Raw genomic sequence first — 16,331 nt, 5'->3', positions numbered from 1 at the left:
AACAAGAAATTTAATGAAGCCACAGGGAGATAAGTAGAATCATCCAAACACCAAGCAAAACTAAATGACAATATCCTTGCAAGACTGACCCCTTGAATGAAAGATTAATCAAGTAAAATCATATTCCTTGGTCAGCTTGCACCAGTGATCTTCAAAGTGATTGGCAAACCAGTTGAGAGGCATCATAAGAATCTGAGCAAATGAAGAATAATCAACATTAAAGTATGTGGGATTAAGCGGCAACAAAGCATAAACAATTGAAGCAGTTTAGCGGGCAAAAAAAACATCAGAACAAACATCCAAATAACCTCTTAGCCCTCCAATGCTCAGGAGTTGACAGGATATATGGATCATCATAATAACAGATAGACAGATTCACCAGCAGAGGTAGGCAGCATTGGATAAAATTGTACCTACAAGAGCTCTTAGCCCTCCACAACTTAGGAGTTGGAAAGAGGATCAACAATGACCTTCATCAATGAAACAGCAATCCAATAGAAGCATACTGCTTCGCCTTCAAACCTCGCCTTCAAATATAAGGTTGAAAACCCCAAGCGTAGGGCTAGGTCGTCGGTAGCATAATATCCGGAAGTCCGGGATCGTACCCACAGAGAATTCGAATGTAGCTTAATCGGATTGTAGGTTTTATAAGGTGGATTGTGGCGTTTAAGACGGCCAACTTGGTTTTGCTTTGAAACGATGAAAATTGCCAAGGCAAAAGACTAGGATAACGCTTAATAAACTAAAAGGAGGCAAGTCTAGGGATCGTCTAACCCTTGACAAAGGATGTTACCGGTTCTCAATATAACTCAGGCGAGAGCCACGACCGCGTGCTCACGCCCGGAGAATTTAGCTTTAATGACTACGTTTATCAAAAGATGTGATTAACCGGAATTAAATCAACCTATTTTTGCTAATGTATCTAACACGTAGGGGGCCACGAGCCCTCAATATGTCGCTTGCCAAGACCGCTTGACTAAACTTCATACCAAGGAGTTAACACGCCTCGCTTAGACCAAAATGGCTAGGTTAATGAAATTCCGAAAACCAAGATTTTAAGCCCGAAGGTTTGAGAACCAAATAACCACCTAAGTACTCGGGAAAGATTACCCCGAGACTTGGCCTATCAGCTACTCACACATAGCTAAAGCATAAAAGAAAGCATAAAAACGAGACATGACTTTTAACCGATAAAAACGAAAACAAACTTGATATTATAAAAGATCTAGTCCGTAGGAACAACTTTAATAAACGAGAAATTAACAAACGAGAATTACTTACTTGAGTTCTTAAGGAATTACACTAGAAAAGCTTGAAAGACCATTAATGGAGGAAAATTAAAAGCTATTAAAGACCTAGATAACAAAGGGGAGAGAGGAGACCCCTATTTATACACAATGGGTTTCTCTCTCCTCAAATATCTAAAAACATACTATAAAAGGCAAGTATTCCATAAATGGAAAGCCCAAAAAGCAACAAATATCTGGCTGGAAGCTCTCCGTATCGATACAGAATAAGCAAAGTATCGATACCACATCGTTAAGCTGAAAAGGCCAATCTCCCGTAACAATCCCGTATCGATACAGATTATTCCCGTATCGATACGGGACTCTCTGCTTGGCAAGATAACCAACGCGTATCGATACGGTCCAAAATCCGTATCGATACAGGGAGCTTATCTCTGGTCTTCAAGCCAGCCTCCCAGTCTTGACACCCGACGGCTCCCAGCAACTTCCACAGCTCCACAGCACCTTATTTTCATTCTCTAAAGTTAAGTAAAGACTACATTTTAAACCTTTCTTTTACCTTTTCTTTACTTTAATTTATTTAATGAAAATAAGAAAGTACCCCCCATTTGGAAACAATGGCATTACCAGAATTTGAAGATTTCAATTAAATCAAAATGTCAACCCCCCATTTTTAGTGTAAAATGGAAATCTGCACGTTTTTCGCAAGAGAAAATGGCTCAAAACATGACCTTGCTCTTCAAATAAAACCTTGTAACTTTGTAGTTACTCTTAGAAAAATTCAAAGATCAATTATCGCCATTTTTAATCTCGAGAATCGATACTTTTTCTGAAAGTCATTTTTCCGTACTTAGACAGATTTTAAGGGGCCGACAGGGTCTTTGGGTACTTGGAAGCACTTGGGCCATCCATGGCGTTGAAATGCGCCTTATTTGCACGTTTTACCTGAAAACACTAAAAACACACCTTACGTGCAATATCGTTATAAAAGCTAGATAAATGCAAGTTAAAGCAACATAAAACGGGACTAGTCGCACCAAATATCTACAATATTGGGTGCGCATCACATACCATCATGCAGAATTGCACACACTTACTCACAGCAGCACACGCACCGAAGGGACAACATATGCCACAATATGGCTCACATAAATTGGCCAACACAGCTGAAAACTGGTCCTAACCCAATTTTTTTGTGCCTTTTGGCTCAGATTACTCAAATACATCATAGCCAACAATATAACTTATTCACACCTTGGGTTTCTCTTTCATTTTGTACTATTCAACTCGTTTCAATGGGAATGAATACTAACAATCGGCTCAGATATTTGTTTCATATCATCATAGCTATTTAAAACTGCATGGTAAATGCAGAAAACAACACCTAAAGAGCAGGAAGCTGTAGGAAACTGAATGGTAAATGCAGAAAACTGCATGGTAAATGCAGAAATATCATCACAGCCACACACACACACACACACACACACACACACACCTGCTGCACAAGTACACACACATGAAACCCACACACCCTGCATTTCACCATAGCCAACAATATATGCCAATGCCACATAGCAAGTAAATCTGTTTTTTTTTTTGGCTTAGATAAATGAAATGTTAAAAGGCACTAAGGCGGCAACATTATTTGCCAATTGACCGTCTAATGTTGCCCCGCCTAAGTCCTGAAAGTATATATCAAAATTTTGTCATCATTGCCAAAAAAAAGTTCAAAATATTGGTACGTACGGGCTCGATTGGATGAGGCGCACACACACGCACCCATCCCTCTCCAAGCATCATAGTGGGCTCAGAAAAGTACTACGAATTAAAAGCACTAGGGTACTCATGGCTGCAACCAAAAGTTGCCCCGCCAAGGCACTACCTTCATTTACATTGTAATTGTTTCATCATCACCCTATTAGGGGTATCGAATCACCCATAACCTATCATTCAACATAATTACAATCACTTAATCTATTTGCCATAAATTGGGTGAACAAAAGTAAAGTAGGAATGCATGGCAATGTCATCGTCAACCATGTTCTTACCTATAACATTACTCCACAATTGTCAATTACTTAACCATATTACCCCATACTTCGTAGTTACACAATTTCATCAAGTTAATATTGTCATCAAGTTAATTTCTTGGGGACAATTTCACCATTTTTTTTACAAATAAATTCCCTAATAAATATAGAACGCAAGTTGTAAAACATGAGTTGTAGTTGCTCTAGTCTCCTGCCAAAACTCCATTCTTTCTAGGTTCTAGTTTATTCAAGTTCCAATTTTACGAATTTCTTATTTGCCTTTTAATCTTCTAACTGAAAATACCAACAAAATATATAACAAAGAACGTTTCGATTGCCACAATTATTGTCAAACAGAGGTTTACTACTGTATAGTGTTCACACATTTGGACACAACAGAAACAATAATGTTCTGTTTTCAGATTTTCTGAAAACCCTAAACATATATCAGGAAACCCTAACCAAAAATGGCATTAATCTTCTATTTTCTGGTTTGCATGTTTATTTTCGGGGCTGCGTTTGTAGTTGTTGTTTTGTGGGTTTAACAGATTACCAACAAATCGAACTCAAATCAACTAAAACGAAACCATAATCCAGTCTTAAGGCAAGAAATCGAACTCAAATCGAAACCCTAACCACAAATCAAAACCGAAATCAAAACCCTAACTAGAAATGACAAAAAAAAAAAAAAAAACCGCACCAAATCCTAGTGTAAATCGAAATCAAATCAAGGTGTAAATCATACCAAAATTGCGCAAGGATTCGTGAACGGATTGCACAAAAATCACACTAGAATAGCACCACAGAATCACACCACAAAACCCAGAGTTGTTCTGCGATTTTGTAAAGTCAAGAGGAGATAAAGCGAAGAGATGAAGAGGGGGATTAGGGAGGGCAAAAATGGCAGAATCGCACCTGTATTGTGCCGGATTAGTTATGGCTACCTCCGTAGGTGGCCATAAATTAGTACCCCTTCGCCTGTGTTAACGAAGAAGGGGATAAAGAAATACAGGAGGAAAAGATCCAACCAAACGGTGCAAAACCTGTCCAATCAAGAGCCCATACACCCGGATTGCCTAATACACCCTTCCAATACACGATCCAATCGGGCTAAAAGTCTAGGTGCGATTGAATTCCGTGGTCAGGTTCGACCAACTCCGTAGAGGAATTCGATCGCATCTAGCATAATCTTCCAGTCAAGCACAGAAATTTTTTGTGGGACTCGATTGCGTAAACTTGTGAGGTTATTGGATTATTTAGGCTATAAGTGGTACTGTAAACTCTTGGTCTTACTCTTGTGGAAAAATACTTGTAATTCATAGTTTTGGCGTAAGATAGAAAATCGTAGTAGTTGAAAATCACCAAAATCAAATCTACACTAGTGTTGGCTTCCGAAAGCTAGAAACCACAATTTAGACCGATGGGCCTTACATTGCAATAAACCGCTCCATGTGGATCGATCTCGGTCATATCAAGTTATTTTACAAACGATTTGAAAGCCCTACGCTTCGGGCTAGACACCCAGAAATACTGTCTTTAGAAGCAAGCACCAAATCTCGACTAATCTCTAAGAAGTTAACATAATAAGTAATGTTTCTTTTCATATACCTATGAATTTTACTTTCTATAGCTTCCAAAAAAAATAATATTTACGTGAATCTGAGCAGGAGTGTTCTTGGTGTAGTGATATCATAGTCTTCAATAATGATGGGTGCTTCTTGTTTAATTTAAAGGAAATTTTTATAAATGGTCCCTCTAGTTTGCATGAATTTTCATTTTCGTTCCTCTAGTATCAATTGTGTTACTTTTAGTCTTATAATTTGCATTCTGTCTCAATTTCGTCCCTCTCGCTTACGGCGTTAATGAAACAAATGGAATTGGAGAACAAAATTGTCATTTCTCCTCACAGAGGGACTAAATTTAGATTTTATGCAAACTAGAGGGACTATTTCTATAATTTTGTTTTTTACTTTTGTTTTTGTAAATAAATTTAAAACACATTATATATAATATATTTCTCATCTCATTTTATATTGAATAATAAAAAATATGTTGAAATTTTCTAAAGTTTTTATTATATACATCACAAAAAATATGAGAAAATTCGAAAAACAACCCTTATGTTAATTGTCTTGGTCGTGTATTTTTTTTTTCAATTGAATTTTCACTATCGTTATTTTTTTTGTCACATGATTAAAAAGAAAAAGTTGTTCAGTAGTATTTAGAAATCTTGTAATTGTGTTTAATTAAGCAATGAAACACTATTAAATATTAAGAGACCAAATACATTAAAATATGGGTATAAGTGTATTTATTTTTGGACTTACTCATAAGATCACTCATATAACAAATAAACACGGATTTTAAACATTTTTTTTATTGGGTGAAAAAATAAGAAGATTATAAGAACATGATACAAAGACATTAGCTAAGGGGTTGATTTGTGCATTTTCTAATATTTTTGTAATGTGTAATGAAATATAAATTTTTCAATATAGTTTTATTACCCAATAAAAAATAATTCAGTTATCAAATACATTACTTATGGTTTTTTTTATTTTATTTGCAAAAAACGAAAGTAAAAGGTAAAATTTTAAAAATAATCCCTCTGGTTTGCATAAAATTTCAATTTGGTCCCTCTATGAGAGAAAATGACAATTTTTCCCTTCAATTCCATTTGTTTCATGGACGGCGTCAGGGAGAAGGACGAAATTGAGATGGAATGAAAACTATAGGGTTAAAATTGATATAATTAATAGTAGAGGGACGAAAATGAGAACTCGTGCAAACTAGAGGGACCATTTTTAAAAATTTTCCTTAATTAACACTATAATCTGACTTTTTCAGATTGATAATTAATCAAATCATGTTAGATGGATAAATTTCTCCGCAAAGGAGTGTTAATGGGACAACAACTATGAGCATTGAACTAGAAGATGCATAGATATGCCAAATCAAGTTGAATAGATTGATAGGAAACTGAGTGACAACTTTTGAATGTTTGGTATTACAGAAGTTTAGGCTCCGCTTGTTTGGACGTAAAATATTTTATTTATTTTCTACTGTTTAGCTGATAGAAAGAGGAGGAAAATATTTTCCAGGTAAAATATTTTGCATGAAAGGGGTGAAAATGTTTTACTCTCTTTTTCTCGGTAAGTTGTTTTTGTTTTTGGTGCCCGATGGTCTTACTCTACACGTATCCCATCACTCTTCTCAAAACAAGTGTACTCAAAAATCCCCTTCTCCCATATGTGATTTGATCGAAATAAATAACTAGTTCAAAAAAGTCTGTGAGTAGCGCTGCAAATTAGATTTCCTCAAGGACCATGTCTCTCTTCATTTAATTTTTTTTTTCTTTCATATTTCCATTGTTAACATTAGGGTTGTGTTTCAATTTCGGTGCTTAGGCACTTCGTAATTCGTACGGGTGCAATCCCAACAAGAAGGAAATTTATTCTTCCCTACCATTTGAGGAATTTTTCAATGCCGCAAGGGTACCACGTGGTGCCGCTCGACGTATCCGGGCCGTCCAAAAGTTTTTTGGACAATCTGGATTAAAAATCATCTATTAACGGTTTTTAATCCGGATCATTCAAAATTTTTTTGGATAGCCTAAATACGCCGAGCAGACACCACGTCAGCTGTACCCACCCAACACTGAAAAATTTCTCCGATCATTTTCCTCTTCCAATCCAAGACCCTAAACATAACCCTAAGGACATCAAATTTGACTTGTACCTGAAAAGAAAGATGAAAACCTCAAAAGCAATGCTAGAGAAATTAACATCTTCCAATCCATGACCCTAAACATAACCCTAAGGACATCAAATTTGACTTGTACCTGAAAAGAAAGATGAAAACCTCAAAAGCAATGCTAGAGAAATTAACAAGAGTGTGAAGCAAAAAGAAGGGAACCTCCACTATATGTGAAGTATAAACACTTTACACAAAATCAAAAGAACAGTGGCATTATTAGCTCCATGATCAATAGAAATAGAAGTACTAATTATTCAGTAGTCTTGGGGTAGCGCAACGTGGAGTTCCAACACTTTTTTTTTCCACCTATTTTGGGGTATTCATACACTTAGTATCGAGTCTCACAAATATGTGTGATAAATAAGGGTGTCGGGTATATGGAGGTTAGAAACAAAGCCTAATTCGATGTCGGTTTGAATTCTGACGTTAATTATTACCTCCGGAAGTATTTTTGTTGGTTCCGATTCTGATGTTTACCATTGAAAATGCTTTTACCAAGGGTTTTGGGGCTTTTAACGGTGGTTATATAATGCCACTAAAGCCAAAATTTGGCCTAGTGTGTTTTGGCTCATGAATTTTATGGAACTTGAGCATTTCAACCGGAAAATACACAGGTATTATTGGTGCAATATTTGCAGAACCATTTGAGTGGAAAATCATTTTGACAACCAAACGACGGAAAACCCTTGTTTTAGAAAATATTTTTCATGTGCCAACCAAACACCGAAAAATAAAAGTTAAAAGTTTATTTTTTGGGAAAATATTTTACATGGAAAACATTTTACATTGTAAAACATTTTACATCAAAACAAACGGAGCCTTAATCTAATTTTGGGTCTGTCTTTTCGCTTCTCTTCCAATTTTTTTTTCACAAAATAGAGAATATTATATTAATAATACCTCAGCAGCACCTACCTAATGGAATTTATTAGAATTTTTTTTACAAAACCAAACCAATCATCTAACTATTGTAAACGAGAAAAACAAGGCAGTTGAAGTCTTTCACTCCAATTCAGACATTGAGTTTGATGCAAATAGCGGCACTCGCGATCTGTTATATATGCATACTTAGAATCAGCAGTCGCCAAAAGAGATATAAAGTGCTAGCCAAAGATAAAAGACAATAAATACTCAACTAAGTATGAACGCACCAAAAACTACAAATTTGACAAATCGCAACGAGCTCAAGGTCGGCCCGTTTAAAAGAGATGTGTTTGAGCTTGGTGGTTTACTAAATAAGCCCCTTCAAATGAATCGAGCTTTCTAAAACGAGCCCAATAACAAATAACTCAAACTAGCGAAGTGTGGACACTATGTTTTAGCTTTAAGGGGCACCGTCGATCTTCAATTTAGTTTAGTTTACTTTTAGCCCACTTTTCTTAAAGCAAAGTTTCTTATTTTTATGGTTGGATTCCACTATCATTTAAATTTTAGAATCCTGTAATTTGAATGAAAAATGAAAATATTCGATACACATATCAAGTTGAGCTGGTTTTTTGCGAGTCCACTCGATTATTTTTGAAAATTATTGAACTGCTCTGATATTCCGTGCGAGATCTGGAATGAGCCACGCAAGGGTGTCCATGTAGAATCGGTTGCCACCCAGCCAGTGGCTGTAGCCTGTAGCAAGGTTGGAATGTATATAGTCTTTCGTACTAGTACCTTTTATTTTTTTCGCATGTAACTGGATCTTTCTATTGTGTATTGTGAGCCATCAAATTAACAAAAGATTGGTGGACAAAAATTGGTTAATTTCGATCATATTGAAGCCAGATCATTACGAATCACATAATGCGAGCATGAATATGAAAGAGTCATTAAAAAATAAGGAGCGTTAGGTACAAAGAAAATATACTCCGAAATCACCCAGAATAGAAATTTCTTATCACTAATAAAAGTCTATTAACAATTATAAATATCTCTAAAATTGTATTCAGAAAATATTTTCTTTGTACCAGCACTTTTGTATTTTGTCCTAGTAAAATTAGCGAGGGTGATAATTGACAGTGGTAGCTTAAAACGATGATCCAGAAGTGGAACGAAACCTCCCAGTGAAGAATTATTTGACCAAAATAATTGACTTCAGGTAGACCGTGCATATCCTCTCACAATTCACAACCTCACAAACGCTCAGCCAAGATTTACATTGGATCAAATAAAAGGTAATCATACTTAATCAAAAAATAAAAGGTAATCATATAATCTGAATCCTCAAAGCATGGAAATTTTTTGAGTGCGGAGTGATACCACGTGGTGCCTGCTCGGTGTATTTAAACTGTTTATTGCGTTTTTGCACGATTTGGATTTGGAGAGATAAAAAAGAGAGAAGGTTTTGGAGTGAGAGGAGGGAGAAAATTTTAATCCGAGCCGTTCAAAAGTGTACTGAACGACTCGAAAATGCCGAACGGGTGCCAAGTGAGATATACCCACCGGGCACCCAAAATTTTTTACTCAAAGCATTGTGTTTACTTTACAACTCAAAAAGAATTTTTAAAAAAGTTCCTCCTAAATTTTTCTACTTCTAATATTTCTCTCTCTACTTATTATCTCCATTATTTTTAAAATTTTGTATAAAAAGCACTCCAAACACATCGGAGACTCAACTCTCACACCCATCATTCCACAGCCATGTTTCTCCCTTCTCTTTTTTCTCTCTCTCCCCTACTCCTCCTCCTCCTCCTCCTCGCTCTCCTCCCCTCCACACCAGCCCAAGACCACCTCAGCTTCACCTTCAACAACTTCAAAGCCGCCTCACCAAACCTCACCCTCGACGGCATAGCCGAGTTCACACCCTCAGGCCTCCTAGCCCTCACCAACGGCACCCGCAATAAAATCGGCCACGCCTTTTTCCCCACACCATTCCCCTTCAAACCCTCACCGAACGCCTCCGTTTCCTCATTCTCCACCTCCTTCATCTTCTCCATAATCACCGATAACCCCACCTACCCCGGTCATGGCATTGTCTTCGTCGTGGCCCCCGCCCCGCGCCTCCCCGGTGCCCTCTCCGCCCGGTACTTGGGCCTCTTCAATGAAACCAATAACGGGAACTCAACCAACCACGTGGTCGCGGTAGAGCTTGATACTGTACGCAGTAGCAACTATAAAGATATAAACGATAACCATGTCGGTATCGACATTAATGGGCTGGACTCTGTTGCTTCTAAGGCAGCTGGGTACTATTCTTCAAATGGGAGGTTTCAGAATTTGAGTCTGACCAGCGGTAAGGCGATGCAAGTTTGGGTTGAATACGACGGGGGAAAGAAGGAAATGAATGTTACTATGGCTCCGGTTGATTTGCCCAAGCCAAACACGCCGCTATTGACTCTTTCTAAGGATCTTTCCCCGATCTTGAACCAAACTATGTACGTTGGGTTCTCTTCCTCTTCTAGTCCTATCAGAAGTGCTTCCCATTATCTATTGGCGTGGAGCTTTAACATGAATGGATTGGCCGATGGGTTTGATTTCTCTCAACTCCCTAAGCTTCCCCAAATTGGACAGAAGAAAACATATATGCTTTTTAAAATTGGGTTGCCTTTGATTTGTTTAGTTTTGGTGTTTGGAGTAGTTTCAGGGGTAGTTTTTTATATTAGAAGGAAGAGGAAGTTTGCTGAAGTTCTTGAAGATTGGGAACTGGACTATGGGCCTCATAGGTTCAAGTACAAGGACTTGTATATTGCCACCAAAGGGTTTGGGGAAAAGGGGCTCTTGGGTAGTGGGGGATTTGGTAGGGTTTATAGAGGAATACTACCCACTTCCGAAATTGAGATTGCAGTCAAGAGGGTATCTCATGAATCCAGACAAGGAATGAGGGAGTTCGTCGCGGAAATAGTTAGTGTTGGCCGTATGCGCCACCGGAATCTAGTACAACTCCTTGGTTATTGCCGCCGGAAAGGGGAGCTCCTTTTGGTATATGATTACATGCCTAATGGCAGTCTAGACAGGTTCCTCTATAACCAACCGAGCTTCACCCTCAGTTGGCAAGAAAGATTTCGAGTTATTAAAGGAGTGGCATCTGGCCTTTTCTATTTACACGAAGAGTGGGAACAAGTTGTTGTGCATAGAGATGTCAAGCCGAGTAATGTGTTGTTAGATGGCGAATTGAATGGGAGATTGGGCGATTTTGGGCTAGCTAGATTGTGTGATCATGGAACCGATCCACAAACCACTAATGTGGCTGGAACACTTGGGTATCTTGCGCCGGAGCACAATAGAACCGGAAAGGCCACAACGAGCACCGATGTGTATGCTTTTGGTGCCTTTTTGCTTGAAGTGGCATGTGGAAGGAGGCCCATTGAGCCACGAGCAGCAGCGGAGAACTTAGTTTTGGTGGATTGGGTGTTTTCTTATTGGCGCAGAGGGGAAATTTTGCAAACGGTTGATTCCAAATTGGGGAGTCAGTATGTGGCGGAGGAAGTGGAGTTGGTTTTGAAGTTGGGATTGTGGTGTTCACACTCTGAGCCGGTCGCCAGGCCAAGTATGAGGCAAGTTGTGCAGTATTTGGAGGGAGATATTCCTCTTCCGGAGTTAAAATTGATGTGTAATTCTGCCACGGGTCTAATGTTTGCTCACCGCGAAGGGTTTGATGATTTTGTACTGTCGCATCCGCAATCGTCTTCTGTTGCAGAGTCCCTTCTCTCTGGAGGCAGATGATACTGCTATACTTTGTTTTCATAAGTTTTTGGATGGGTAATGTAATTGCTGAACCATATTGGGTAAATATGTTTTTCTACTTTTGGCATAAGCTTGTCTTCTATGTATATCTGTATAACAAAAAAAATGGTATGATACTTATAATATAAAGAATCCCAATGTTTCAGGGCCCTTTCATGTTTATTTCTTTGTCGAAATTCTTGCTCATTACCACCAAACAGAGGCAAAAATATGATTGTTTTCGGTTCTCCATTCCACAATAATAAGCTTCTGTGTTCTATAGATATCTATAGCTCATTGTAATCGCTCCTCCTGCTTCGCGATTTTCATTAGCCATTCCAAGCAGGTATTGATATCTGCTTGGATAATGTAATAGATATCGATAGCTCATTGTGAAACATGGGATTGATTTGGCTTCACGATGCATCTATTGTCCAACAACTGACTTCACTTCTAACTAGATGAAAGTTGGAGAACTTCCATTTCAGTGCAGATACTGAAAGAAGCTTAAAAAGAGTTAAAAAAATCATCTGTTAAAATCTATGAGAACATAACATACTTGAGTCATGCTAACTCTTGTTTTAGGCTCTTCCAGAGCTCTTCTGTTATGTCTCTATAACAGTATCAGTTAGCCCCACCGGGACGAGGGCGTTGCTGCCTGCCTTCTTCCGCCAGGAAGGGCTTGGAGCTCGATTTGAAGACGCAAAGAGAATATCCTCCTGTTTGAGAAGTTGAAGAGAAAGTGTGGCCCTCAACCTTGACAGGTCTAAGGTCTTTCCTTCTCCTCGTTCTCTTCTTGTCGTCAAAACAAAGCCCACAGGTAGCGGACCTTTGACCAGCGTACTGTAGCGGTCTTGGTCTGCTCAGCCTTCTTGTAAACGGTAAACCAATACAGATAGTAACCCTTTCGAATTTTCCAACCAAAGAAAAGAAAAAAAAATTACAAAAAATTTACTTCTTTTATATGATCTCTTGAATCATTCAACAATTTTCATATGACGATGCTATGCTCTCAAATTTTCCATTGATCTTCTGAAGGAAAAATACTCAAGCTGTTCATCTTGCATTAATCTAACATTGGCCTTACTAAACTAGCCATGGATCAGCTAATGGTAGAACAATTTCAACAAGCATTTTTTTATCGTGAGTGCATTCAAATTCTTAGAAAGTCAACACTTTGAGTACTATGTACGTCAATACACGGCTTTGAGTATTATGTGGTTCAATAACACCACAGGACGACATGAAAACTTTTGGCCCAAGTTTTCCCACCTCGAGTTTCCGACTTTAATTTCTATTGGGATGAATGTAGATTTTCTTTTCAGAAGACTTGAGTGATACACGGCTTCACAATATTTCCCCACCATTAAGTAACAGTGCATATAAGTATATAAACAAAACAAAGTATTGCTGCATATAGATATCTGATTTTGAAACACTTTTTCAAGCTTAACTCTGTGGCTAACATGCGAGCATTGGTACTATGGGCATGCTTGGATGCAAGTAAAAAATATAAAAGGGGGATAATATAGTAGGGGGTATTAATTTTGATGGGTTAGCCCACATTGATTTGATGTTTATGGATGGGAGATAAAATAATATGTAGTTTGGATAGGGTATTAAATAGGGGGATAAAATTTGACTTTGTTTGGATGGTTTATAGAATAGGGGGTTAAGGAGTGGATGATAGGAAAAGCCTTAAAATGATTATTTTGCCCATGTGCAGTGTTAAATTTGATTGTGTATTAAAAGAAGTAAATAAATTCAAAAATCAATATATTTAATCAATTTTGGACAATTGGAAGTATTAAAAAATAAATTAATTAAAAAATTGTCTATTCTAAAAATATTAAAAAACATTTTTTTAATAAATGGTTCGTACTTATCATTTTTTTTGAGAAATTAAATTCATTAATGTATAAAATGTTTAAGCCTTATAAACTCATTTAACCTACAAAATGTTCATTGAGGGAGGTGCAATTTTAGTTGTTCGGAAAAATGAAAACATTTTTCTTCGAAAATGATTTTTTTTAAAAGAAAAGACAAATTAGGGTAGGTTTGAATGGAAAGTATGATTTTGGGTAGAATGGAGAGTAGAAATTGGTTGAATGGTGAATGGTTGGTGGATAAATTATTGAATGGTGGATATGGGATTGAATTGTTGATATATTTTTCCTTATAAATAGCAACCAAACTCATATTCAAACTCATTGAAAATTTTCACTTAGAAAAACAAGTCTCATATTTCTCTTTCTCAAGTATGGCTGGTCGTCCGCCTCCTCGTCACAATTGGGTCCAGGCTGAGGAGACTCTATTGATTTCGGTGCTGAAATCAATGGTGGAGTCCCGATTGTGGACCACCGTGGATGGACACTCTTGTCCAAGTTAAACGAGATACTTGAAACATTGCATGGACAGAGATTTTTTCGATGCTGCCATTGAGGAATGGCATATTGAAGCGAAGGTAAATAAGTGCGCCGCACTTGCTTGCTCATTGTGGACCTAATTGATCATCCCGGGTTTGAATGGGACACAAGTGAAAACATGATAGTGGCCAAAGATGATGTCTGGGTTGCATTCCTCCAAGTAAGTCTTAATAAATTGTTATAAATTTTTTAAGGTCAAAATATATATTGTTCTCATTTTTATCATTTTGACTTAGGTTAATTCACAAGCTAGGGTGGCAAAAGATGTTCAATTTCCACTGTTTGATGATTGGCGTGTTTGCGTCATTACCCCTCCCGAGGAGCCCAAGGAATAGGTGAAGATGGCGAAAGAATAAATACCATAATGTTGGAACGTCTTAATTTAACATAATGTTACAAGTTGTCTCCGTTCATGATGTTTCTATTCAGAACGTCCTAATTTTACATAATGTTGGAACATAGAACTTCATTCGGAATCGAAAAGAAGTGCCAACAAAATACAACCTACGAAACCTAACAAAAAAATTACAACGAACGACTTCAGTTTTATTTGATGATCAACTCCCAATGTAGTTGCGGATGTCGAACTTTTGTCTTGCAACTTTGTGAGCCGGTATCTATCCTCATGAAACTTTAACAATGCTTCTTCGGCTTTGTCAAACGTCCTGTACCTTTTTGCCATGTTTTTTGAGTATCAATTAATTTGGAGTTGAGCTTCTTTCCAAGATGTATAGATGCTCAGATTGTGCCCAACGAAAACCACCCAATACAAGTCTTTTTCTTCATCTGTCATTGATTAATCTATTCCAAAACAACATTCTAAGTCACGAAAAACACATGAAACAAAAGACTATCGATATGAGGCATGTAATGTATTACAAAATAACATTGTAAGTCGCCGTAATATATTCCAAAATGAAGGCATTTGGCTCAAATTTCATCATCGCCAATTGACACAATTAGGACACAGACTAGAACACAAGTACAAATATTCCCAGTTTGTGAGTCAAGTAGCAATGCAACAAGTATGAACATGTGACTGAGATTTGTAGACAACATTTTGAAGGTACTAGGCTGCAAAATGATCCTCTCAAGTTGACCTGCCTAAGTGCCTAATGTGTCTTGTAGAATTTTCATCACAGCTAAAACACACACACACACACACACACACACCCCTTGGAGCAGCAGTTATAGAACATATGTTAAAACTGCTGGTTTTGGTTCATTTATACATTTAGGTTTTGGCCTCTGTTTGTGGGTTAAAACTGCATGTCTTGGGCTCTATTTGTGGCTGCATTTTCTTGGTAAACATCCCAATATATGTCATGTATCCATTTGGCTCCCAAATATTTCATCATAACCACCAAAAAATTTGAACCAAAACATCCGATTTAAACCCACAAATGGAGCCACAAACAAAACCAAATCCTCCAGTTTTATCCCACAAACTAAGCATAACCTGCATGTATACACAACACCAAATATAACCATAACCCACATGTATACACAACACCAAAACATTCAGTTTTAACCCACAATCACAGGCCAAGGCCTGCAATTTTAACCCATAAAAATAGAGCACAAAACCTGTAGGTTTCAATGGCTACAAACAGATGCCGAAACCTGCAGTTATAACCCACAAACATAGCACAGAACCTAATGGTTTGAATGACAACAAACAGAGGCAAAAACCTGCATTAATAACCCACAAACAAAGCACAAAACCTACAGTTTTCACCCACAAACATACAGAGACCAAAATTAAGGCATTTGGCTCAGAGTTGTACACATGGTTTTCAAGGAACTAGTCTACAACATGAGTTTTCAAATGACCCTCTCATGTTGCCCCGCCTAAGTCCCTATGGTGTCTTTTTAAATTTTCATCACAACCAGCCACACACACACACAGCTTTTAGCCTCCGTTTGTGGGTTAAAACTGTAGGTTTTGGTTCAGTTTGTGGCTGCATTTTGGTTCAGTATATACATGCAGGTTTTGGTTTAGTTTATGGCTCAGAAAGCTTTCATCATAGCCTCCCAAACACATGAACCAAAACCTCCAGTTTAAACTCACAAATGCAGGCACAAAAGAGAATCAAACCCCTACAATTTGAACACATAAACATAGGCCATAAACCTACATTTTTATACCATAAATATAGGCAGAAAATGTAAACCAAAATTGACAGTATAAACCAAGAAATGCAAGCACAAAATAGGACCAA

General features: G+C 37.6%; 1 protein-coding gene across 1 annotated transcript; it reads left to right on the top strand.

The window, feature by feature from the left end:
* Window positions 1-9,622: 9,622 nt before the first annotated feature.
* LOC131322044 (L-type lectin-domain containing receptor kinase IV.1-like) lies at window positions 9,623-11,862 on the top strand. Its single transcript, XM_058353144.1, has one exon. The coding sequence runs from the start codon at window positions 9,662-9,664 to the stop codon at window positions 11,681-11,683; it is 2,022 nt and encodes a 673-aa protein (XP_058209127.1). The 5' UTR covers window positions 9,623-9,661; the 3' UTR covers window positions 11,684-11,862.
* Window positions 11,863-16,331: the final 4,469 nt, after the last annotated feature.

The sequence above is a fragment of the Rhododendron vialii genome, chromosome 4a, assembly GCF_030253575.1.
Source record: "Rhododendron vialii isolate Sample 1 chromosome 4a, ASM3025357v1".
In the NCBI taxonomy this organism is placed as follows: Eukaryota; Viridiplantae; Streptophyta; class Magnoliopsida; order Ericales; family Ericaceae; genus Rhododendron; species Rhododendron vialii.
The sequence above is the reverse complement of the archived record's forward strand: the minus strand, read 5'-3'. Positions and strand labels throughout refer to the sequence as shown.

Coding starts and splice junctions, on each gene's coding strand:
- LOC131322044 (XM_058353144.1), top strand. CDS start 9,662: ATGTTTCTCCCTTCTCTTTTTTCTCTCTCTCCCCTACTCCTCCTCCTC.